The sequence below is a fragment of the Lingula anatina genome, chromosome 8, assembly GCF_051362555.1.
Source record: "Lingula anatina isolate TDL-2025a chromosome 8, LinAna3.0, whole genome shotgun sequence".
Taxonomy (NCBI): domain Eukaryota; kingdom Metazoa; phylum Brachiopoda; class Lingulata; order Lingulida; family Lingulidae; genus Lingula; species Lingula anatina.
This window is the reverse complement of record NC_141774.1, coordinates 7585523-7611708: the sequence shown is the minus strand read 5'-3', so window position 1 is coordinate 7611708 and position 26186 is coordinate 7585523. Positions and strand designations below refer to the sequence as shown.

The 26186-nt window shown below is 37.8% G+C and overlaps 2 protein-coding genes and 1 long non-coding RNA gene across 7 annotated transcripts; 2 read left to right on the top strand and 1 right to left on the bottom strand.

Annotated features, from left to right (window-relative positions):
- Positions 1 to 534: 534 nt before the first annotated feature.
- LOC106152496 (organic cation transporter protein) lies at positions 535 to 14117 on the top strand. 4 transcript variants are annotated; one of them, XM_086994406.1, is made up of 11 exons: positions 535 to 620; positions 3609 to 3818; positions 3971 to 4190; positions 9406 to 9509; positions 9742 to 9896; positions 11407 to 11578; positions 11917 to 12129; positions 12420 to 12643; positions 12968 to 13152; positions 13322 to 13476; positions 13823 to 14117. In XM_086994406.1, the coding sequence occupies exons 2-11, from the start codon at positions 3628 to 3630 to the stop codon at positions 13893 to 13895; spliced, it is 1692 nt and encodes a 563-aa protein (XP_086850532.1). In that variant the 5' UTR covers positions 535 to 620; positions 3609 to 3627; the 3' UTR covers positions 13896 to 14117. The 4 variants fall into 4 exon arrangements, with proteins under 4 accessions (XP_086850532.1, XP_086850535.1, XP_086850533.1 ...); XM_086994407.1 differs by lacking the exons at positions 535 to 620; positions 3609 to 3818; positions 3971 to 4190 and adding exons at positions 5233 to 6347; positions 6804 to 7067; positions 7227 to 7446; XM_086994409.1 differs by lacking the exon at positions 12968 to 13152.
- A 241-nt stretch (positions 14118 to 14358) lies between these two features.
- On the bottom strand, positions 14359 to 21752 carry LOC106169688 (monocarboxylate transporter 12). Of its 2 annotated transcripts, none has more exons than XM_086994405.1 (6): positions 21562 to 21752; positions 18659 to 19246; positions 17809 to 17952; positions 16150 to 17124; positions 15469 to 15591; positions 14359 to 14944 (listed from the first exon to the last, which is right to left on the bottom strand). In XM_086994405.1, exons 1-6 carry the CDS (start codon positions 21575 to 21577, stop codon positions 14781 to 14783), a joined length of 2010 nt encoding a protein of 669 aa, XP_086850531.1. In that variant the 5' UTR covers positions 21578 to 21752; the 3' UTR covers positions 14359 to 14780. The 2 variants fall into 2 exon arrangements, with proteins under 2 accessions (XP_086850531.1, XP_086850529.1); XM_086994403.1 differs by having other exon boundaries at positions 21450 to 21574.
- A 1106-nt stretch (positions 21753 to 22858) lies between these two features.
- On the top strand, positions 22859 to 24441 carry LOC147760285 (uncharacterized). Its single transcript, XR_015330856.1, has 3 exons — positions 22859 to 23014; positions 23778 to 23866; positions 24156 to 24441. It is a non-coding gene; the product is annotated as an uncharacterized LOC147760285 (long non-coding RNA).
- The last annotated feature ends 1745 nt before the right edge of the window (positions 24442 to 26186 follow it).

The following is a 26186-nucleotide window of genomic DNA, read 5'->3' as shown; positions in this document are numbered from 1 at the left end:
CGATTAAAACAGACCACTTGGAGTGTCCTTACACACAGGTTGGTGCGTTACATGTTCTTAAAACAAGTTCTATACACATGACCTACTTGGACACGCATGAAGATTAAACACAACATTGCGCCTCGTAATTTAATTTTTGTAACGCGTCCCCTAAACCATTTAAGACCTACTCACTCTAAAAAGGTCAGACATTGGTTCACCTGATATAAGTTGTACACCTGTAACCGCCATAAAGAGAACTGTGTTTGATTTGAAAAGGTATCTTGTTACAATGGTAGTAAACAATTACGATAGAATTTTTTAATATTGTAAAAAATTAATCTTTTTAAATAAAGTAATTACATGTAGCTTGGCAAAACCAAAAGAAATCTGGGTTATGGAATTTTTAATAGTTATTAATATAAAATATGCGTTAAATAAGTTCCAATGCGAGGCCTATTTATTAGCTCAATTGATGTTTTATAGAATTTAGAAGCTAAAAAAAAAAAAAAAAAAAAAAAAAAAAAAAACGCGAAAGATCGTCTTGTGATCTTGTGACCTCGTTATCGAAGCGCGTTGTTTTCTGCCTGTGCTGCTGATGGTTTGGACGTAGTAATTCTAAGGGATTGGTCTGGAACACCGTGAGATTTTTTTCTGATCTTTTATTTTATTGGCATTTGTGGTCATTTTGAAATCGTGTATAGTGTTTGTATGCGGTGAAAATTGTATTGAAGCTATTGTAGCTGTTGTTGCAATGTTGCTCTGCTTTCCCACGCGAAAATGCAGTAGTATCGATGTAGCAAAGAAGTATTAACGCTGTAGTGGTGTGGAAGTAGTAGTAAGGAATCAACACGACAGTTATTATCGGCGTGTGGATTGACGTGTGGATTGTTTGTTTGTTTGTCTGTCTGTCTGTTTGTTTGTTTTTCTGTTTGTTTGTTTGTTTGTTTGTTTGTCTGTAGGTTTGTTTGTTTGTCTGTCTGTCTGTGTGCCTGTTTGCTTGTTTGTCTGTCTAACTGTCTGTCTCTTTGTTTGTTTGTTTGTTTGTCTGCCTGTCTGTCTGTTTGCTTTTTTTTGAGGGAGGGGTAACTATGACTACCAATGCTTTTTAAAGTCTTATTTATTTTTTCTTTGTTTTTTGAAAATCTTGTCTGTTTTGATTTTCAGTCTTTTCTCATCTTATAGGTAAAAGTGCGCTTGCACTGAAGTTTGTTCCAGTGAATTATTGGGTTGTTTCATTAAGCGCGTATACAGACAGTTTCGCTATAAGACGCGCAGTGGACACAGTCCGTATATGATCGCTCAAGTGCCATTGTACTCAAACAGGCGTGAGAAATATATGTCTAAATGGTTTACACTCCAAACAGCAAATTTTGGGCAACTACAACTTACAAAAGAGATTGTCAACAGTGAGGATTACTCGCTTTCTGACTAATTTATAACTTACAATAGATTGAAGTAGCTGTATCAAAAAATTCTTAGAGTTTAAGCTTACACATTGGACATCTTTGACCGACAATAGAGTGTGTCAACAGTGAAGCTAACTCGATTTCTGACTAACTTTTAACTTAAAATAGTGTGTGTCAATAGTGAATTCAATAACTGTGTCCAAAATTCTTATAGTTCAAGCCTGTATGTTGGGGTATTACGGTTGACAGTAGAGTGTGGGTTCACAAACACTTGGATTCAATATGAAGGAGGAGGTACACGTAGGGAGGCAGGGGAAGAGTAAGGAGGTGTAGAGAATAACAGGATTAGGAGGAGATGGTGAAGGAAAGAGGAAGTACACCCTCCTCCTCCTCATTTAAGCAGGATTACCTAAATTCTCATCCCTAACTCTTCCTCATCATCATCTTGGGAGGAGCAGGAGGAAGAAGAGTAAGGAGGTGTAGGGGAAAACAAGATGATGAGGAGGAGGAGTTAGGGATGAGAATTAAGGTAATCCTGCTTAAATTTGTGAACCACACAATATCACTTTGGTTCTCATACTTACTATTTGGTTCTCATACTTCTCTCTCATTCATAAATAGTCAAGGTACTGATGTTAACACTCTCTACTGTCAACCGTAATACCCCAACATACAGGCTTGAACTATAAGTATTATTATAAGAACTATTGACACTGACTATTTAAGTTAAAAGGTAGTCAGAAATCGAGTTAGCTTCACTGTTGACGCGAGCTATTGTAAGTTATAAGATACAGCGTTGTTGATACAATCTATTGTAAGTTATAAAGTAGTCAGAAAGCGAGTAAGCCGAGTTAGCTACACACTCTATTGTAAGCTATAAGGTACGCAGAAATCCCAAATCGAGTAAGCCAAAGTTGCCCACATCATTGTTGACACAATCTATTGTAAGCTACAAGGAAGACAGAACTCAAGTAAGCTTCACTGTTGACCCGAGCTTTTGTAAGTTATAAGGTACATCGTTGTTGATACAATCTATTGTAAGTTATAAAGTAGTCAGAAAGCGAGTAAGCCTCACTGTTGACAATCTCTTTTGTAAGTTGTAGTTGCCCAAAATTTACTGTTTGGAGTGTAAACCATTTAGACATATATTTCTCACGCCTGTTTGAGTACAATGGCACTTGAGCGATCATATACGGACTGTGTCCACTGCTCGTCTTAGCGAAACTATTTGTATACCCGCTTAATGAAACAACCCAATAATTCACTGGAACAAACTTCAGTGCAAGCGCACTTTTACATATAAGATGAGAAAAAGACTGAAAATCAAAACAGATTTTCAAAAACAAAAACAAAATAAATAAATAAGACTTTAAAAAGCATTGGTAGTCATAGTTAACCCTCCCTCAAAAACAAGCAAACAGACAGACAGGCAGACAGACAAACAAACAAACAGGAATACAGACAGACAGACAGACAGACAGACAAATAAACAAACAGACAGACAGACAAACAAACAAACAAACAGACAGTCAGACAGACAGACAGACAGACAAACAAACAATCCACAAGTCAATCCACACGCCGATAATAACTGTCGTGTTGATTCCTTACTTCTTGTGGAACATATTTGCAGTAGAAATGCAGTATAGCCTACTGAATTTCTACTCCAAAAAGTACATAGGTTTGTACAGAGAGGAGCATTAATGCAGTAGATTAGCAGCGTAATAGAGGCATAATATAATAATATGCTAATTAGCTCCCAAATCGAAGCAGATTTTAAGCGTGTTTCCAGTATGATCTAGTAGTCTACTGCGCTGGAATATCTACTGCGTTTTCGTGCGGGTTGCCTGCATGTTTTGCAAAATACGTGGCTTGCAAGTGCCCTGTAAGCTGTAATTTCATATTTATTACCTCCGACAAGGAGGTTATGTTTTCACCCTTGTTTGTCTGTCTGTTTGTTTGTTTGTCATCAACATAACTAAAAAAGTCATGGACCGATTTTGATGAAATTTTCAGGAACGGTCAAAAAAGGACAAGTGGTGATTCGGATCAATAATCGACCAATAATCAGTAATAATAAAAAAATCGCTGCCTTGGCGGTTTGCGCTCTCGGGGTGCTTTTCTGGTTTTCTTCTTTTTTTAAATCAGTTTTTACCCTACTGTTAGAAAATCAGGTTAGCTTTGATCAACAAACAAAGGGGTTATCTTCTTGCTTTCTAGAAGCAGAACAAACCCAAGCATGGATGAAAAGAAAGCAGGAGATGAGGGCAGCTGTGACAGAGACACCAAGGAGCTTGACGATATCCTTGTTCTGATTGGAGAATTTGGGAAGTACCAAAAACTGATTTATGTGCTGTTTTTGATAGTAAGTCTGTTGGCAAATATGGTGAACGGAGCCGTTGTTTTCATAGAGGACACACCCAGTTTCAGGTAATAATAATAATAATAATAATAATAATAATAATAATAATAATAATAATTGATACAAAGTGGTAATCAGGGGAGAAGGTCATGGCAAATGTGTAAAATTTCTTGTAGATCAAAGGTTTATACAGCAGTATTTAATCAATTATCTTTTCAAGGTGTAAGCTGCCTGGTCTTCAAAATGACACCTTCAAAATCCAGGGGAAATGGCACCAAAATATGGTCGACATATCCTTCATGAATGTAACTGATAAGGAATGTGCCGTTTTTCCAAACATTACTCACCAGAGTAATGTCAGCCAAGACGTCACAGAACCAGATGAATGTGCAGAATGGGTGTTTGACACCGCCGATGTAACATATTCATATCCGATGCAGGTACCTTCACTAAAATCAATATTTTACTTGTGTGTTTTTTCCATCAGCACATGTAAAATCATCTTGAATAAGTCAATTACTGTAGTTCAACGCCTTGATACCTTCAGGGTTAATACTTAATATGGAATATTATTTTTGGCGAATAAATTTTCTACGAAATAATTATTTTCTTTCTTACTTTTAAAATCCGAAACTGAGGTGTCAATCCATGTGTAGCCAGGTATGTTACTTAATTACCACACAGCTCTCGAAACAATTGATGCATGCAGTTACATGTTGTGTGATCAGATATGTGAGGGGTGTTCTTTTCGGTATTTCCCGTCCTTGTATAAAAACGCACGGGTTTGGTTTATCTTTGAAGAGTATTTCGAAAAGCTACACAGGGATCGCTCTGAAACTTCACTGGTACCTTAGAGAAGCTACGGCTCGACAGCTGCACGCAAGCAACGCGACCTACTATGGGATTCTTGCTCTCAGAGAAAATGGCCAGAAAAGTTCAGCCATATTGTCAGGCAATTCAACATAAATCAGGTAACCGTAAGCAAATTAAGTCTTCAAAAGAAATGCAACAACAGGCGCACCTACTCCAAGACCTCGAGCAGGGTGTCCTCGTATCACAACAAGATCGCCTTCTCCTTAAACTGTGCCGTGCTGGTCGTACAAAGACAACCAATCTCCTCATTACTGCAAACCGGTTATTTTGCACGCAAACCAGTACAGAAACCACTGTTAACATCAGGTCATATACAACGACATTTGCAATGGACTGGGGACCACGTGCGTTTGCAGACAAACCACTGGAATCGTGTCGTTTTCAGTGATGAGACCAGATATGGAGATTTTAGGGTTGATGGTCGATTCCGTGTCCGCCAACGTGTACGAAAGGCAAAAACGATGATAGTGTACTGCCTAAGGTGCAAGTGGAAGTGGGGAGCATGTCATGTCAGTGTCAGTACTGGAGTTGATTTTGAATGGCGTTGCATGTACCGGGTATATGTATTACATTACCATCTTGGTTACATTAAATAATACAAAAAGGTCTTGTGGGCAAATAAAAAAAAAGTTTTATATTTTCATTGTATTTCTCCATAATAAAGTACATGCATCTTGTTCATATTGGGTTACATTCATAAAAATATGAAAGTACAAAACCGTAATATTTCAGTGTTGGACGGAAGATGGCGCTGCTTCTTGGGTTGAGTGTCAGTGGTTTTGCAGGAATAGCATGGGCCTTTTCCCCAACCTACGAGTGGAGTGTAGGGATGCGGTTTATGTTGGGCTTTGGCATGAGCAACTTGTATAATTTGGCTAGCACATTTGGTATGTTGTACATGGGATACGCTTAGAATACTAGTACATGTAATATGCTTGGGTAGGCACTGGGCAGACTGGCTTGATGAATGACTGCGATACATAAAAGCGGACCCTTTTTACTGCCTGTGGTACGGTATACGTACTGTAACGATTTTACACAAAACCTTTAATTCCTGCAGTAAGCTATAGCGTTTTTTTTTTTTTACATTCAGCTAGTGTGTTGTTGAACTTTGAACTTTAAGTTGGAATTGCTTGTAAGCGGTATCAGTTTATTAAACAGGGGCTTGCAGTGTTTGGTGGGCCATCCACTTTCCCTCTGCCTGCCAATCAAAGTGGCAGTCAACCATTCAAGGTCGTCCACTTTTGGAAATGAATAAATGGAGCAACTCTGCGCAGTATTTGCCAGTTAAGTTTTAAGTTTAAAGTTACAAGTACGACAGTGTAGAGTACAGTAAGATAGCCAGAGACAGTATAGAGTAAGCGTCCAAAAATAAACAAAGCTAGTTTTTGAACGCTGTTGATAAGTTAAATTTGTATACAGCTTTTACATTACATAGCTTGGCAAAAATCAAAAGATATCTCATTTAATATTGGAATCTTTAATAGGTATTAACATAAAATATACGTTAAATAAGTTCCAATGCAAGGCCTATTTATTAGCTTAATTGATGTTTTATAGAATTTAGAAGCTAAAAAAAAAACGCGAAAGATCGTCTTGTGACCTTGTGACCTCTTTCTCATATCGAGGCACGGTGTTTTCTGTGCTGCTGATGGTTTGGACCTGGTAATTCTAAGGGATTGGTCTGGCACACCCTGAGTTCTAAGGGATTGGTCTGGCACACCGTGAGTTTTTTCTGATCTTTTATTTTATTGGCATTTGTGGTCATTTTGAAAGCGTGTATAGTGTTTATAAATTGCGTTTTCACGGTTGAAGCTGTTGTTGCAATGTTGCTCTGCTTTGCCCGTATGTTTTGCAAAATACGTGGCTTGCACGTGCCTTGTAAGCTGTAATTTCATATTAATTACCTCCGACAAGGAGGTTATGTTTTCACCTGTTTGTCTGTCTGTTTGTTTGTCATTAATAAAACTCAAAAGGTTATGGACCGATTTTGATGAAACTTTCAGGAACTGTCAAAAGTGGGCCAAGGAAGAGAAGATTAGTTTTTGGTGGTGATCCGGATCAACAATCAATCAATAATCAGTAATAATAAAAAACCGCTGCCTTGGCGGAGGTCTGCGCTCTCGGAGTGCTTTTGTAGTTTTCTTCTTTTTTTAAATCAGTTTTTACCCTTCTGTTAGAAAATGAGGTTAGCTTTGAACAACAAACAGAGGGGTCATCTTCTTGCTTTCTGGAAGCAGAAAAGACCCAAGCATGGATGAAAAGAAAGCAGGAGGTGAGGGCAGCGGTGACAGAGACACCAAGGACTTTGACGATATCCTTGTTCTGATTGGAGAATTTGGGAAGTACCAAAAACTGATTTATGTGCTGTTTTTGATAGTAAGTATGTTGGCAAATATGGTGAACGGAGCCGTTGTTTTCATAGAGGACACACCCAGTTTCAGGTAATAATAATAATAATAATAATAATAATAATAATAATAATAATAATAATAATAATGGAAACCAAGTGGTAATCAGGGGAGAAGGTCATGGCACTGGTGTAAAATTTCTTGTAGATCAAAGGTTTATACAGGCAGTATTTCATCAATTGGTTTTTCAAGGTGTAAACTACCTGGTCTTCAAAATGACACCTTCAAAATCCAGGGGAAATGGCACCAGAATATGGTCGACATATCCTTCATGAATGTATCTGATGAAGAATGTACCGTTTTTCCAAACATTAGTCACCAGAGTAATGTCAACCAAGACATCACAGAACCAGATGAATGTTCAAAATGGGTGTTTAACACCGCCGATGTAACATATTCTTATCCGATGCAGGTACATTCACTGAAATCAATATTTTACTTGTGTGTTTTTTCCATCAGCACATGTAAAATCATCTTGAATAAGTCAATTACTGTAGTTCAACGCCTTGATACCTTCAGGGTTAATACTTAATATGGAATATTATTTTTGGTGAATAAAATTTTCTACGAAATAATTATTTTCTCTCTTACTTTTAAAATCCGAAACTGAGGTGTCAATCCATGTGTAGCCAGGTATGTTACTTAATTACCACACAGCTGTCGAAACAATTGATGCATGCAGTTGCATGTTTTGTGATCAGAAATGTGAGGGGTGGTATTTTCGGCAATTCCCGTCCTTGTATAAAAACGCATGGGTTTGGTCAATCTTTGGAGTATATTTCGCGAAGCTACAGAGGGATCGCTCTGAAACTTGATTGGTACCTTATAGAAGTTACGGTTCGACAGCTACATGTAAGCAATGCGACCTACTATGGGATTCTTGCTCTCAGAGAAAATGGCCAGAAAAGTTCAGCCATATTGCCAGGCAATTCAACATAAATCAGGTAACCGTAAGCAAATTAAGTCTTCAAAAGAAATGCAACAACAGGCGCACCTACTCCAAGACCTCGATCAGGGTGTCCTTGTATCATAACAAGAAGACAGGATCACCTTGTCCTTAGACTGTGCCGTGCTGGTCGTACAGAGACAACCAGTCTCCTCAGAAGAGATTGGCAGAATGTCTTTCAAACGCCCGTTTCAATGTACCTCGTTAACAAGACACTACTGCAAACCGGTTATTTTTCACGGAAACCAGTACAGAAACCACTGTTAACATCAGGTCATATACAACGACGTTTGCAATGGACTGGGGACCACGTGCGTTTGCAGCCAAACCACTGGAATCGTGTCGTTTTCAGTGATGAGACCAGATATGGAGATTTTAGGGTTGATGGTCGATTCCGTGTCCGCCAACGTGTACAAAAGGCAAAAACGATGATAGTGTACTGCCTATGGTGCAAGTGGAAGTGGGGAGCATGTCATGTCAGTGCCCAGAACCAGTTGGTTTTTTAGAAGGTAACCTCAACCAGGATTTCTACAGAGACATTCTACAGCATACAATGCTTCCCTTTGGAAAAGCCATCTTCAGGAAACAACATTATGTACCAAGACGACTACGCACCCCCACATCGAGCTTGCAGAAACACTGCGTTTCTTCAAAACCAAGGGGTTCAGCAACTGCCCTGTCCTGCAAACTCCCCATATTGAAAATCTGCGGGCGGAAATAACTCGTAGAATTAGTAGCTATGATCATCAGCCGGTAAATCGTGATGAACTGCGACATGCAAATATTACTGCGTCGAATGGTATCCCCATCCAAACTCTGAGAAACTTGTCACAGGGTACGCCTGGCCCATGTAGGGTGAGGGTGCTGCAAACGGCTGATGCAGCTAGGTCACACCCGCTACTGATTACTTTTCATGATTTCCTATAATTTTTTTAAACTGTGTAGCATATCACTGTCCGGAAGCTTAAAGTTGGTATCAAACTGTTAATATGATTTTTCTGGGGGGGGGTGGGGGGGGGGTGGGGGGGGGGGTTATTTTCTTTTGAATGGCATCTTATGTCATATTTGATATTATTGACCAAAATATCTCACAATAGAAGGCTGGACATTTTTTTCACTCAATGACATACCCAGTACTTTCTTGATTAATAAAGCAAAAATAATAAAAATAAAAATAGAAAAATAAATCTGCACTCAAAAACAAAACAATGATAAATATATTCCATATTAGGTATTAAGTCTGTATTTGAATTTAACCACTTACGTTTTTTAAAACCTTCTTTATCCTTTTTGCAAGCACTGGCGAAATCATTCTTCCGGACATGTAATGTAAAGCCCTTTTCAAACCCAATATTTAAGATCACTAAACATTTCAGACAATTTTTGCAGGGGCTAATTGGTTTTGTCGTTTCCATTTTTATATAGTTCACTCTCCTTTGTGACGACTCGTCAAAGTTGACCAAGTCCTATATTTTCAATGTAATGGGCCACTTGGTCGGAGGACTGTTATTTGGTGTGGTGTCCGACGGGTGGGTATTATATTTGATATATGTACATGTACTGGAGTTGATTTTGAATGGCGTTGCATGTATATGTATAACATTACCATCTTGGTTACATTAAATAATACAAAAAGGTCTTGTGGGCAAATTAAAAAAAAAATTATATTTTCATTGTATCTCCATAATAAAGTACATGCATCTTGTTCATATTGGGTTACATTCATAAAAAATATGAAAGTACAAAGCCGTAATATTTCAGTGTTGGACGGAAGATGGCGCTGCTTCTTGGGTTGAGTGTCAGTGGTTTTGCAGGAATAGCATGGGCCTTTTCCCCAACCTGCGAGTGGAGTGTAGGGATGCGGTTTATGTTGGGCTTTGGCATGAGCAACTTGTATAATTTGGCCAGCACATTTGGTATGTTGTACATGGGATACGCTTAGAATACTAGTACATGTAATATGCTTGGGAAGGCACTGGGCAGACTGACTTGATGAATGACTGCGATACATAAAAGCGGACCCTTTTTACTGCCTGTGGTACGGTATACGTACTGTAACGATTTTACACATAGCCTTTAATTCCTGCAGTAAGCTATAGCATTTTTTTTACATTCAGCTAGTGTGTTGTTGAACTTTGAACTTTAAGTTGGAATTGCTTGTAAGCGGTATCAGTTTATTAAACAGGGGCTTGCAGTGTCTGGTGGGTCACCCACTTTCCCTCTGCCTGCCAATCAAAGTGGCAGTCAACCAATCAAGGTCGTCCACTTTTGGAAATGAATAAATAGAGCAACTCTGCGCAGTAATTGCCAGTTAAGTTTAAAGTTACAAGTACGACAGTGTAGAGTACAGTAAGATAGCCAGAGACAGTACAGAGTAAGCGTCCAAAAATAAACAAAGCTAGTTTTTGAACGCTGTTGATAAGTTCAATTTTGATACAGCTTCAAAGTCACTGTAAAACATTAGCTTGTCTTGGAACGCTGCCATCGGACATCTAGCGGTTAAAGGTATAATAATAAAAAAAAATCGCGATCGACTTGGTGATATTTCATTTTATTTATTTATTTTTTTTTTTTTTGAAAATTAATAAATTTCATTAACATTCAAAGGTAATGTAACACTATTGTTGAAGAGGGTATATTCTTTCGAAAGTTTTGATGATTGTGCTCTTATTTACAGAGTTTTAGTTGAGCTTAAATTTACGAATTCAGGCAGCTACCGAGGAGGCTACAGACTTCGTCGACCAGCAGCTAAGAAAAAACGACCTGAGCGGCTTTTTAGATTTTTCGTGAAACAGGACTTAGTGACGTGCGGACGTAATTACTCTTAGTCAGGGATCCCTACTTAAGTTTTTTTTTTTTCTGAAACTGGGACCTGGAATTCTCTTTTCAACAGATTTCTTGGCGGAAATTGTGGTCAGAGGTCCAAAAATTAATACACCGAGCGTGGTATATAAAATAGTACGCACCCAGTATATGTACGAGTAGTCGGTGCGGATTTCGGACACGAGCAGACTAAAACATGACTTGACTACATAAGATGCGATATTTTTTATTAATCTTTCTTTTTATTTATTTTATTTATTAATTTTTTCGGTTTCTCTTGCACTGCTGATAACATTGTTAATCGCTCAATTAAAGAATATAAGAAAACTACCTTTTCGGGCCTTTCACAAATGATTTTGGAACATGACTGACTGGTACAATTAACTCATGCTACGACATTGAGAATGGGGGTGGGGGGGGGGTGTTCAGCCACTGGTCAGTCTGGGGAAATCTGGGGAAATGTCGTTAAGTCTGTTTAGAAATAATATGCCTTTTCAGCATGACTTCATTATAGGAATAACTTCATTTATCAAAAAAAAAATAAATAAATAAATAAAAATAAAGCACTGAAGTTCCCTTCAATTGTAAAATCGACTTTTACAGCTTTAGAGATGGTGGGTCCGAGCAAAAGAATGTTGGTAGGAACAGGTTTGGCAGTCGTTTATGCGGGGGGCGGGGCAGTGACTACTGGAATAGCCTACTTTCTTCGAGACTGGCGCCATCTGTTGACGGTAGTGGTTGCCCCATTTCTGCTAACAGCGTTTGTAATGTTGTGGTAGGTAATGCAATTTAGTGACTATCAAAATGCAAAAGATAAATTAGCCTCACATTATACAGATGTACATGTATGGGAGTAATAACAGAGACACTTCAACAGAATATTTTGATAAAAAGGGCACAATTATCCACATGATTAACTATACATAAAATGAACTGAAAAAGTGCTTAACCTATACTTAAGAACCTTGCATTGTTTGGAGTCTTGTTTTGGAATATAGTGTCTTGTTTTTGTGTCCTCTTTTTCACACCAATGCCTCATGTGTCCTTCTGAAATAGCCACATTGCATATCCGAATCAAAGAATATTTTGATAAATATTTTCTATCGGTTGCAGGTTTCTTCACGAGTCACCTAGATGGTTGCTTACCAAAGGACGCCATTCAGAAGCTGAGACAATTCTAAGGCGTACCGCGAGAATAAACAAGACTGCTCTCCCTCGGGGTCTTGTAGAAAAAGTTGAAATCAAGGAACCTCCAATTTCAAGTGCCAGAGCTCTTCTTCATGCCCCCCGACTGGTGGTCAAAATGCTGCTTCTGTACATTAACTGGTATGTGTTATTATGATTGGCAAATCTGCCATTTTGATTTTCGATTTCAAACTGTGTCCTAGCTTAGATTTATAACAAGATCCAGTTGACGTCGCAAGTAAATAAATTATACATGTAGGCCTTACAACATATTCACAAAAATGGGAGCATTTTCCATAAGTGCTAGGGAAAGGGAAATCCTGGGGCACAACGATCCATCCGGTAGTGCTATGGTGCCCATTTTTTTCACTTGCAGGTTTCCCTTGGTAGATATGTGCCAGTGTAAAGGTACCCATTCTTTTCACTTTCAGGTTTGTCTTGGATATGACGTATTATGGGATAAATCTTCACGCAGGGAACATGTCTGGAAATCTCTACCTCAACTTCTTTCTCCTCTCTATAGTGGAATTACCTGCGTATGCATTGTGTTTCACTATCGACAGATTTGGAAGGAAGAAGATATACATTATATGTATGGTAGTGGGCGGCCTGGCATGTCTCTCGTCTCTCCTTGTGCAGTTATACGCTAATAATGGTAATGCTATTATAATTATATCCCTGTATAATTCTTAAATATGGGCCAAACAATCGTCAGATATTATTTTAAACGCAGAATAGTAAAGATCTTGATCTTGAACCACCAGTTACATACCCTTAAAGTTGATTTTCATAAGTATGAATTGCTAGTAAATTGCTGCCAAAATACAAGTACCAGACAATTCGGTTGTTTTGAATTAAATCGTGCCTGCCTGGTGGACTCTCTAAATAAAGTGGTTGCTCATATGCTGGAGTAGAAATAGTCAAGTTTAAAATTTAGTGTATCGAGTGCTGACTGTGCCTCTTACATGTTATATTTTAGATTTGGAATCTATTAACTACATAAAGATCACACTGTCCACGGTTGGGAAGTTTGGCGTCGCTGCAGGCTATAATATCATATATATCTGGAGTATTGAAATATTCCCTACCGTTGTCCGAAACTTCAGTTTGGGTCTGGCTATAGTGTCTGCCAATCTTGGATCCATGCTCTCTCCTGTAATCGTGGTCAGTTGAGAACAAAACTAATAATCAGAAATGTCTTACTCGTATGTGGTCATTTAATATGCTTTTGAGCTTGATCGGTTGTCATTTGTATATTTCATTTATTAAAAATAATGATAATTCGAATTTGTATTGATTTATATTAATATTTATTTGTATCTGTTTAATTCAGAGAGAAATTCAAGTGGAAGGTATTGGGGAGGATACCTTGCCACTTGTGATATTTGGAGCCGCGGCCATATTTGCATCAGTATCTACAATCCCTTTGCCGGAGACAGCAAACACAGATCTACCCGAAACTGTAGCAGTCGCAAACAGTTTTAAGTAGTAAGTGATTTTTCGATGAAGATGTTCTACTTTTTAACCGCCATAGTCAGTTTTTTTCTTATTTTGAAATATGTGTTGATATAAGAAAAAATGGGTATTTATAATCGTGAGTTCAGCCTCGAAAAAACGTCAAATGAAAACATATTTACATGTGTCATACTCTCTCACTTTCTCTCTCCCTCTCTCTTTCTCACGCGCGCACGCAAAGAAATCTATAATATTGACGTTTCTGTGTCTCTCTCTTTCCGTCTCGCCCCGGTAAGATAGTGGTGAGATAGAATGCAATCGCATCAAAATTCGTAGATACTACTCATCTGTCGGAATCACTCTTTTTTATATTTTGTAGCCGTCGGCCACGCAGCAGCTGTCAAAGCGGGAATCAGCAACATTCGGTAATAAAGGAAAATTCTCTACTGTGAGATAACAGCACTTGGTATCTACTACAGGGAAATTGACATATTTTCACAAGATATTGACAGCTATTTTTCTGGCTTCTACGCTTTTTGGCACCGACCACGCTCCTGCAAGAGTTTCTTTTTTTTTCATAGGAAAAACGTTACCACCCAGCTGTCCTCTGCTTGAAAAGTGTACACGGTTATTGCTAGAATATCTTGTCGGAAATAAATTAGTTCGAAATAAAGTGAAATGGTTAAAGGTTGTAAATATTGATTTTTAAAAAGTACGTTGCTTGGAAAAAGCAGCAGCCTATGCACATTTAATTCAATTTTTGGGTTGCGACTGCAAGTTTCGATTTCCCAAACTGAAGGCAATGTACGCTATTCGTCAAAACGGTTGATCCACCTTCAATTCCACGTGCTTTTATATACAAATGATCACCTCACAGGTGCAAATTGTCAAATCAGTGATTTTTCCTCCGAGATACATCATCTTACATGTTTAATGGTATCGAAAATACAAAAAAGTGAAGGTATCCGTATTAACATTCATATTCAAATTTAAAACAAGTACTCATTTAAATCCGATGATTCACTATTATATGCAAAGAGGTTAAACATGTCCATTAAATTGAAAAGACAACATCGAATGTCACCAAAGTTACATACAATTGGGATTAGGGTATGCTCGTTAAAAGCCATGTGTCTAAATCTAATATATGTTTCTACATATACAGTACGTAGCTAGTACCGCAATTATTTCCTGTAGGCGGCAAGGCATACCCTCAACAAGGGCAACAATTGTGTTTTGCTGAATATTGTAAACGTGGATCTATAAACAATTTGTCAGTAACACCATGACCTTGGACTTTCATAATAGCCGCACAGTTGATGTTGCGTAATTATACATCAAAGTCTCGTATCTTCTGTCATTTCCGGAACGGCGCATTTTGGGTGATAAGTTTTCTTTTGGAAACGACGTAACATCGCCTGAACAAAACTACATATGACGAGGGCCCCTCCAGTGACGTAATAAGTGATGTCATATGATCCTGTGACATCAGTCAACCAGCCTACATAAAAAAAATCATCAGATTCGAAATCAGTAGTTTACAGTAATCTTTAAATTGTCATTCAAAATTTGGTTTCAAATCTTAACAGTAGTACAGATCGTGTGGTTCATAAAGGTTGATGTGTAGAAACGGTATTAAAATAAAAAAGTAGGTATTAAAATTATATCTAAGTGCTATACTGCTAGACAGTTAAACAAATACAAAGTTTTATAGCACTGTTTACCAGTCTGTTTCACTCTATTTGACTTCTCTAGGGGCAAACTAATGCAATTCGACTATAGGCTCAGTATATGTGCATGTCGCACCGTATTTCGGCACCGACTGCGTTTTGCAACCATGACATACACTTTTCTTTACGGCTTTAATTTTTTTGCAAATTTTGAAAGAAATTGGTGCTTATAAGAAACGCTCTCTCTCTCTCTCTCTCTCTCTCTCTATATATATATATATATATATATATATATATGCACCAGTCTCCACCCCCTTTTTCTTCCACACAGGGCGCATAAACTGTTAACATTTACCTAAAAATGGCACTAGCATCGTCGAGATTCCCACTATCACCAATGTAAATCCGATGCTCGAGTTCATTTTCTCCAGTCCAAACAAATCACGTAAAACCACTGGCATCAGTAATATAAATGAACCTATAGGTGTAAAATGGACATCATTTAAATATTTTCAAATAAATATTTTAATACATGTTAGACATATCACTGTCCCAGATCTACATGTAAAAGCCATTAATTGGCATTCCATTCGTGGAAAGAGATTTTGTTAAACACTTCATGTGCAGATTTTAGTCTGTAAATAAACAATATACTTTATTAATATCAAACCTGTGAAGTACGTGAGTGTAGGTTAAGACAGGCAAGTTGCATTGTCTAAAATATTTGGTTAGCTGTTAAAACTGGGGCGCAATTTCTGTGCTTGACATATCCCTTAGCAAAATATCAGGCCTGCTGCAAATTCACAGCAAATTTGCAGCAAATTTGCTGCAATATTGCTGCAAACTGCAATTCCTTCTTGCAAATTAACAGCAAGTTTGCTTCAATATGGCTGCAAATTAACAGTAAGAAAATGGATCTTGCAAACCCCTGCGAATTCGTTGCCTCATTTTGCTTAGGGGATACTGCGGGAATTTAATGAAATTTCAAAGATAATAGGTCTACCGCCAATCGTGTGCCTTTTAATAAAAAACTTACCCAGAGATATCCCAGTGAACACTACGTCCACTGCCAATGTTGCATACGTATTACAAAATGGATTCACAATTAGTGCTACTCCCCCAATGAAAACGGAAAAAGCCAGTAACTGCAGACGATGATGGCGAATAAACTTCCGGTCAGCAACAATCCCGGTGACGAGACGCGTGACGGTATTTACGATCCCTATGATGGATATTAGGAATGCAGCTTCAGGGGCACCGATATTACGTGATATGGCACTGTCTGGTATAAATGTAAAGGGGACTATGATTCCTAGTTGACAAATGAAGTAACACGAAAGCCAAACCACGAATGCAGGGTCTCGTAGCAACGACCAATGTATGGCACCGACGGCGCCATCTATGGAGCATTTGGCACAGCATGCTGAGCTATTTTCTTTTAAGGCAGATGATAGAGTATGGTCGATAGACGACGCTGTGTTTTCTTCAGCGTGTATTTTTGCCATTTGTTTATGCTCCATGCGCTCATTCTCAATAGATATCGATTGTTCTGGAACCTCTTGCTTTAACCCTGTAAATATGTTTGTGCTTTTTAAAGAATTATCTTCAGTCTTTTTTGTGAACGACGTTGTTAAATTCCCCACTTTACTCTCTTGATTTGTTTCGTTTAGATGAACCATTTTTGTTCCAAATGACAATTCGTTATCTTCGAGCTCCGTCTCTTTTCCTTCAAGAATTTCCATGACGTCCGCCTTCTCGTCAGCTTCACGCTTTCGCAGTGGCTTGTAAAGCATTCCTAAAGAAGAGCCCGTAAGAGTGATCCCTGCTAGAACCCCCATCGTATACTTCCAGCCAATTATGTCTGTCAGCCAGCGCACAAACGGCGCCAAGGCAAAAGTCCCGACGCCCGTCCCACACACTGAGATACCCATAGCAAGGGAACGCTTCTTATCAAAGTAGAGCTGCACGCATACACATACACTGGGGAAGAACATTAGGCCAAAACCTATTCCTGTAAAAACAAGACCAAATTCATTCATTTAGATAATTTCTGACTGAAAGTTGACATTTATAAAATAAATATAGATTTCATAGGTACATGTAACAACATGTTCCTTAATCGCCAAGGTACATCAAATTTAAAGGCATTGTCAAAATCACGACCTTTTATAAACCCGTTTTTAAATGTAACTTCTCATTGTCTCGAATGGAGACGTACATGTATAGGCCTAATGGTGACTTTTACGCACATCATTAGAAAAAATACAGAAGTCATAAACAAGTTCATAAATCGCAATTTTTCCCAACTGTTATGGATAGGATACACCGTGGTGATAAAGGAAAAAATCGCTGATAGTCTCTCTTTCTCTCTCTCTCTATATATATATATACTCTCTCTCTCTCTCTCTCTCTCTCTCTCTCTATATATATATATATATATATATATATATATATATATGAAAAGCTAACTCACCCGGTACATTTGAAGCATTCTAAAACTGCATGTAATTTTGTTTAGCCGGAAACATGTTGAAACCTGTGGTTATTACTATTAATGTAACCAAACATGGGCATTGTTGAAGTAAAAAATTAGATATGGTGAAATTAAATAGCCTTTGAAAATTAATTACAATAGATATAGCACAATACCATCTTCGGCATACCTGGCATTCCAACCGTGAATAAATACACCTACCTACTACAACTCCGAGGGTGACATATAACACATAAATAGAGGGCGCAAACGCGCTCAGGACGAACCCCACTGTTGCTATTACGCTGCCGGAAATACTGACCACTCTATAGCCAAACCTCTCGCACATCATGCCGGCCGGCAATGCTAAAAATAATGAAAAATCTGAAAGTTACTTTAAATTCCGGTGATGAATTAAAAAACATTGGTTTTTAACATTTATACTATAAAAACCACTATTTATGAGCCCAAAATGAAGCTTTCCTGACATATTTGCTAGAAATGCTTACGTCACTGGTTCAATTATGCCAGAAACAGTTTCTATCTGTTCGATTTATAACACGTCTACAAACCTTAAAGCAATAATAACTCTTCGTTTCGGCCAAAAAAATGAATTTTCCTGGAGTAAACAACAATTTTCCCATACTTACCAATGGTTAATGAATCAATTTTTACATTCAAAGTTAGTCCCTGGTTTTTTTCTAAAAAGTTTGGTTTTTTGTTAAAATCTCTTAAGAGATTTTAACAGAGTATAGACATCAATGGAGGTCACGTGGTCTGAAGACAAGTTCAAATATCAGAATAAAAGCTATAACTGCTGTTTTTGTGGTAAAACAGAATATATTATATTTCTATGAGCTATTCACAAGGTTTTTATTGTGAAATATAGGTCTCATACGAAGAGTTATTATCCCTTTAAGCATAACAAAAAAGTTTTAAGACAGATTATTACCGCTACATGCACCAGTTTATATTATTGGTCCACTTTTCTGTCGTGGTAATTTCTTATATTCTTATTCTTATTCTTATTCTTATTATTATTATATGATATTCCACTATGATCAGAACCGACCTATTAGGTGCATTGCCGCCGTCAAAATCGAACCAATCCATGATGTATTGGATTTTGTCTCTTGAAAGGTATCCAAAAAGACCACATAAAATATACCCATGGAAAAAGACACCCCGTCCACGATAGCGTGTAACAAGAAGGAGGCCAAAACCACCAGCCAGCCCCACCCGCCATCAGGGGCTTTGCTGTTAACGTCATCGTTGTTGTTGCTGACGTCACCACTTTCAGTGCTCACGTGATTATCGTTGGAGACAGAATTGGAGATGACACTGTAATGGTTGCTGTTGTTCACATTTTCCTCGGGTATCTTTGTGAAATTAGTTGCACTGTCCATGGAATCACTGACGAAGCTGAGGTTGATGTTGCCACTGTGGTTATTATCGTACCTGTATCCATTGCCGATGCGACTATTGGCGCAGTTTTTGTCGGTGTTTTCCTCACAGCTGACAGTTTTGACATCCGAGTCGTTCGCGTCATTTCCATTTAATGCTTCAGATTGAATACCCGTGTTGGGCTTTCCTGGTTGCTTTTCAGAATATGACCTTGAACGATGTATAATTATGTCGGATTTGTCATCCATGTCTGCCTCTGAAAATATAACAACATCCGATAAGATATCAGTAACATTTAGAGAAAACAGTACAGTGATCTACTATACTGTTCTGACTACCACAGAGTCATCTGCTATGTACCGGTATGCAAATAAATTCTTAACAGCCTACATAAAGAATTTATTTAGCCTGAGCCTGTTCAGTGTAAAATGACACGCACAATTATACAGCGGGTTTCGAGAACAAAAGATGCAGAGGCTATTGGAATAATGGCAAAATATCACGACCAGTAACTATACGACCCCTTTTGTCTTGTATTTAAATTAAAGACGCACTTGAAGACACGTAATCTCACATTAAACCACCTTAATTCATGATATGCTTTATGTGGGCCACTGCCAGACATGAAGACCCCCCCCCCCCCCCCCTCGAGAGGGTAGTTGGGTACCATTGCCTATCCTCACCTCTCCTCATTTCGACCGAGCGCAATCTTGGTGATTCGACGCTATTCCATAACTCGAAAGCATCACAAATCGCGACCGAGCCCTTAAAGCGATACCACCTTTAGTTACGAGGCTATTATTTGCGAAGAGTAAATCCCGTCGCAGTGGTCTTCGCGCATGCATAATTCGTCGTTTTATAGTGACGTTCATGTAATTAAACATGACGGCAAGTTTGAGTTGCTTGTCATAATGGCATATCACAAAGCACGAAAGCTTATAAAAGATTGAGTCACTCGGTACCTCTGATATAAAAATGCAGTAAATTTTCACATGAAGAACGCTAAAGTCATGTTTAATTATGCATAACAAAATTCAAAATTTAACATTTCATACATCATTTTATATTTTTTCTGATTAATATAGTTCATCTGTGTAGTATATTAATAATAAGCCTAAGTTAAAAAGTTTTATTTTCTACACAAAAGGAAAAAAAAACAGAAACAAAGCATTCGATCATGCGGTGACTGTTATTGTGAGACTGAACACTACTCACCAATGATCAGTAATTGTGTCAGTCCAAACACGTGTGCTTCGCTTATTGAATTGTGTTTGACATTCTATTGGTGGCAAATAGGCCTTGTTCAAATATCATCATTTCTAATTGTGATATTCCTTTAAATAAAAACAAACTCTTGATTAGCTATTAGTTATGACGTCTTCACTTTATGCGGCAATCAAATTTTAGTAGCGATTGAGGCTATAATTGCGCTGCGTTGCTTAAGCTTCGAGTAAGCAGGTGGGTGCAGTCGCCATCGCAAATAGCGATTGATCGCTGTGCTTGCGTGCGGTCGCTATTTGCGATGCTTTCGAGTTATAGAGCCATATATGTCGCCCACTATGGCCGCATTCACAACCAAAGTCGATCCGCAGACTTACAGAATCGCGGATCAAATATGACCGACCCACTTATTTGACAATTTGACAATTTGGTGACGAGATGCATGTGTTTTATATACATGTGTATGTACATGTATAAAATGTATCACCTACACACATCGAATATATGACTACCGAATTAAATTATCTACACGAAAACAAAGTTTCAATCAAACGTAAGACTTCTCGAGATTGTTGTCTCAGTCAATAAAATATTACAAATTATATCTCCTCCTAGACAATCAGGCGCAGTAAGACTTAAGGCTATTCTTCCGACCCCCTCACGTTCCATCACGTGCTTGACTGCATCACGTGTGTGTAAACAAGTTAGGCCTCGTTTCCATCGGCATCAGCCTGTATGAGTCACGTAGAACCCGACAATGCCCTATAGGATGCCCTTTAAGAAATGTTCGTGGGGAAATTCTAGGTCCCACAATGGAAACATTTGACGCGAGAACGTTTACTGCGTATATCAAAACAGTCGCTTGTGCACATAACACAGAGGGCACGCACGTTCATAATAAACAAAACTTGTTTTTCTCCCCACACATTCCAGAAGAGTCCCTTTGTTCGGGAAAAAAAGATGAATGAAATACTGATAGATACTGTGTCTATGTATTTGTATCAAGCCGAAGTGTGTGTGTGTGTGTGTGTAGGAGGTAGAGAGCAGGCGTTTCCCTTCACCCCTCCCCTCCCTTCATTAACGGCCTTAACAGATTAAATATGTCGTCGGATTTAGCCCTTAAGGTAAACACGCAATCTGTTTACTGTTATAACTGTGATGTAATACAGGCATATACTATGATTTCAGACTATAAACGAATAAAAGAGACGAAGAAGAGAAAAAAAAGAAACACTTACTTTTTTTCTGCGTTGTTACGTACGACAGCCTTAATGCACTGAATCGGACACGCACAGTTGCGATTAAAGCAAGGAGTAAGTGGAAAGTTATAAGTGACATGATTTGACCTACCTGGAGTTACCTGCATGCACAGTAAACATGTTTTTATCTAACGTAACATGTTGTGCTCAGGCCACCGGGTCACTTACTGACCTCGTGGCTACAACGTCAATGTGGGGCTCTTATCGCTGCTAATGGACAACAAACAGGTGCTATATTGATCTACTATACGCGCTAGGCATATGTTAGAATGGTGGGTATACCGGATATAAAATACACTATATTATGTTTTTGTATCTGTGTTTATATTAAGCCCAGTGCAGGAAGCTTACAAATGTGTCTTATTTAACATTTACCGGGGTACAGCTCAATATATCATATTAAAAAAATAATAATAAAATAATAATAATAATAAAATAAAATAAAAAATAATAATTATCATCATTATTATTGCAGGGCCGGAGGCTGGCGTTACTGTGGGCAGTTGTCCTCCCAGCGAGTTCTGGAGTTTCTCGCTAAATTGCATTTAGTTATTTAATGCATGAACGATAGTTAAATACCCTTTAGAAGCTTCAGTGGCGTGACACATTTAAGACGAGAATCCCCTCAGAGTAAGATCGATCCTGCTAGTACGATAGGGTTAAGGGAACCGAGTCTAAGACCCTGCTATTACTTCCGCCAAGGAGGTTATATTTTCATCTCTGTTTAATTGTCTGTCTTCTTGCTAGTTCATTAGCAGCCAAAGTCAAAGAGTTATGTATGAATTTTGGTCAAATTTTAGGATACCAGTAGGTCGGAAAAAGAATAATATAACTTTAAAAAATGACCGGACTTTGGTGGTTAATTAATTAATTATCAGTTAACTATTATTTACTTATTTGTCTGGTATTTGTCTGAGGCATATGCTCTCTGAGTGTTTTTATAATTATAATTTCAATTATTGTGCCTATGTGACCATTCCCAGACCCTGTAGCACTACCTGTGGATCGTTCTATCTCCTAGGGGATTCTCGCTAATAACTCTCAATTTAAGCGGCTTAGATATCTGCCACGCCTACCGAGGCGGCTAGGGAGTAATTACTTATCGTTTAGCAGCTTCAGTACGCGTGCCAGACATTTAAGCCGCTTAAATTAAGCTGAAAGACATTTAGCGAGAAGCCCCTTGGAGATGGATCGGTCCTGTTGGATCGATCTAGGCATGGGAACCCAGTCTATGACAATTTTTTGACAGACACGTGAGTTGTCGAGGAAATTGTTGCCAATAAAACAACCAATTATTTTTTGTCAATTACACTACGTCAATTACATAGGATGTGAAAACGAAATGGGATACCCCTTAACTTAATGGAATAATTTTGGGCAGAAGAGTACATAATGCACTTTTGAAGCCAGTAATGGGATGTCTCCGGCTATTTAAAAATGCTGTTTACGGTAAATGTATATAAAGGTCAGTGCGCTGATCAAAATACAGAAGCTGCCTTTAGAAGACATTGCTGCTACAGGGAGGATTCACAGTTGATTTAAAGGTAATTCATCTTTTAAACTGTCAAACAAAGATATGTAAAGGATGTATTACAACATTTAGACTCTCATCCTCCAAATAGGATGACGAATACGGAAGTTTCTCTAAAACAATGTACATGGCAGGATTTGCAAGCTTTTTTTTTTTAATTTTAATAACATCGATTATGCATTTCCTTATTTTTCTTAAATATATATTTATTTTAAACTAAATACGAAATTTCTTTAAAATCTAATTATTAGAAAAATATATTTACAAGAAAAACAACTATTACAGTTTAACAGTTAGATAATTTATATACCCCTATACATTGTAGAATACTGAAATGTACATTATATATTACTTAAATATGCCTTCAAATTAGAGTAAATGAAGGTTAGAGTTACTTTGAAGTTTTCTCATTTTCTACAATATTGCTTTATATAATGTACTAGTGTACTTTCTTTCATATAATCTCTAAATATCATAACCACATCTATTATCCTCGCATTTTATTAAGGCATTTTCTGTTTCCCCAAAGATAAAGATTAACATCAGCTTATATGGTTATACCGTACATTTATGATTACATACAAAGAAATGCCTTATAAATGAAATTGATTATATTTCAGACTTAGTTACATTTTCTATTAGCATAATGTTTAAGGAATCAATCAAATCATGCGATAAAAGGAAAACTCGTAGAATACTATGTTCACGATGAAAATAACGGCATAAAAGTCAGTTACTTAGTGAACCAACACTCACATGCTATTGTTTTCCATCAGGATGCAGATGTATACAGTTTTCATGCTGCTGGTCGTGGCTGTCGTCGCCAATGCCAATTTCATCATCTTTCCTATATCGGAAAATGGAGGTAAAATCTAAAATAACTTGTTTTATGAAATAAAAAATGGGTTCATATATATAACACGGTTAGCAATTGCTGCACGTTATATTTCAGCGTAAAACGTTTTTTGTTTTGCCTTTATAGATTTCAACCCCAAGTTACTGTTTTTGTGGCAGAATATCTGGTCGTTATTAATCCCCATTCCTTTTAAAACGCATCTTTATTTTTTTTTCATCACAAGAACTCAATTAACCCCTCTTCCCCATTTAATCCAGTGTGTTCGGATTACATTCCATTCCATTACTCTCCTTTCCAGAATGCCCAGGGAATTTAGTCAAAACCACAAGCGATTGCGATTTGGCATGCGCCCGCACTTGCAAAAATCCCGGGCATCCGGCCTGCTTCCGGATATGCTGGCGTGAGTGTGTCTGTCCACCAGGTGCCCCACTGCTCGTGGACAAGGCAAACTGGATTTGCGGCTCCAGCGCAGACTGTCCTAAGTAGTGATTTCTGCCTGCTGGCATTAAGCATGACGCGTAATGAATCCCGAAGTTTTGAGATGTGATTCACGATAATGAAAATAAAAGTCGTGAAATCCAAAAGATGTTTGCTTGTTTGTTTGATTTTTTTCAAAAGAATGTTGTGAATAATAAATGTTAAAAAGATGAAGGTTGTATTTCCCTTCCAACAAAAAATGGAACCGACAGCGGTATATTAAAAAAAAAAAAAAAAAAGAAAATATTTTTCTTGCATTGAATATGAATAATGCAAAATGTTCGTCAACAAAAATAAAGTACAAAACGTCACAGACGTACAAGTCCATCATCATGAATAAAGGAATATCGTACTATTCCACTATATTACAGTGAGGTTAATTGAGCTGTCAAGGCCGTTTGGCAATAATATCTTATCCATTAAAGGTACACCATGTTAGTTTGAAATGTTCCAAAGTCGTATTTCCTGTGTATGCAGATAAGGCAGCTGCTCATCAATACAATAATAATAATAATAATAATAATAATAATAATAATAATAATAATAATAATAAAACGAAAGAACCCCTCACATAAAAACAACCGGTGTCGTGTTTTCTTCTGGAGTGCACAGATGGACATTGCAGTCCTTTCAAGCCAGTCATTCAGAACTAATTACATTATGTAATCAGGGACAGATTGACCGCGTAGGAGAAACGGCTATTTTTATTTTTATTTATTTACTTATTTTGTTTTAGGAAAAAGCGATTTGACAGGAAATTGCCGGATATGATACCTTAAATTACACAGCGGCTGGTTTGTCCGGGAAACGGAATAAAGATGATTCGTGGCTAATCATATAAAATGATGTTATTCTAGTAAAAGTACATTCAATTTACTGCACAATTTTGAAAAGAGCTAGGTACCAATTTCTAGTTCACGGTCAAAAGCTAATGCATGCCACGTTTTGAAGTAAACTAATGGGAGTAAAATAACACATTTTACAGCATATATTATTCCATTATATTACAGTGTGGTTAATTGAGCTGTCAAGGCCGTTTGGCAATAACATCTTATCCATTAAAGGTACACCATGTTAGTTTGAAATGTTCCAAAGTCGTATTTCCTGTGTATGCAGATAAGGCAGTTGCTCATCTTTCCCAATAATAATTAAAAAAAAAAACGAAAGAACCCCTCACATAAAAACAACCGATGTCGTTCGTGTTTTCTTCTGGAATACACAGATGGACATTGCAGCCCAATTAAGTCACTAGCCAGTCATTTAGAACTAATTATATTATGTAATCAGAAACGGTGTAAAGCATCGAACCCAGCTGACTAGACAGGTCGACCGAGTAGGAGGAACGGCTATTTTTATTTTTATTTTCATTTTTTTTTTGGAAAGGCTATTTGACAGGAAATTGCCGGATATGATACCTTAAATAACACAGCAGCTGGTTTGTTCGGGAAACGAAATAAGATAATTCGTGGTTAATCATTTAAAATGATGTTATTCTAGTAAAAGTACATTCAATTTACCGCACAATTTAGAAAAGAGCTGGACATCAATTTCTAGTACACGGTCAAAAGCTAATGCATGCCACGTTTTGAAGTAAACTAATGGGAGTAAAGTAACACATTTTACAGCATATAAGGCCAATTATTGCCTCTTGTAGCTTCTTACTATACAGTATCTTCTTTCCTTTCTTTTCTTTCTGTGTGTGTGTGCGTGTGTGTATGTGTGTGTGTGTGTGTGTGTGTGAGAGAGAGAGAGAGTCGATATGCGTGTGTGTGTGCGCCCGCGCGCTCGTGCGTGTGCAAGAGAAACAGAGAGAGAGAGAGAGAGAGAGAGAGAGAAAGAGAGAGAGAAGCGA

What these genes read in the sequence shown, in the direction of transcription:
- LOC106152496 (XM_086994406.1), top strand. Translation starts at nt 3,628, where the DNA reads ATGGATGAAAAGAAAGCAGGAGATGAGGGCAGCTGTGACAGAGACACC. An exon ending in CTGCTTCTGTACATTAACTG is followed by an intron (nt 12,130 to 12,419) that starts GTATGTGTTATT and finishes TTTCACTTTCAG; the next exon opens with GTTTGTCTTGGATATGACGT. An exon ending in GCAGTTATACGCTAATAATG is followed by an intron (nt 12,644 to 12,967) that starts GTAATGCTATTA and finishes GTTATATTTTAG; the next exon opens with ATTTGGAATCTATTAACTAC.
- LOC106169688 (XM_086994403.1), bottom strand. Translation starts at nt 21,549, where the DNA reads ATGTCACTTATAACTTTCCACTTACTCCTTGCTTTAATCGCAACTGTG. An exon ending in CGTAACAACGCAGAAAAAAA is followed by an intron (nt 19,247 to 21,449) that starts GTAAGTGTTTCT and finishes TTATATTTTCAG; the next exon opens with AGGCAGACATGGATGACAAA. An exon ending in GTTCACTGGGATATCTCTGG is followed by an intron (nt 15,592 to 16,149) that starts GTAAGTTTTTTA and finishes TTACACCTATAG; the next exon opens with GTTCATTTATATTACTGATG.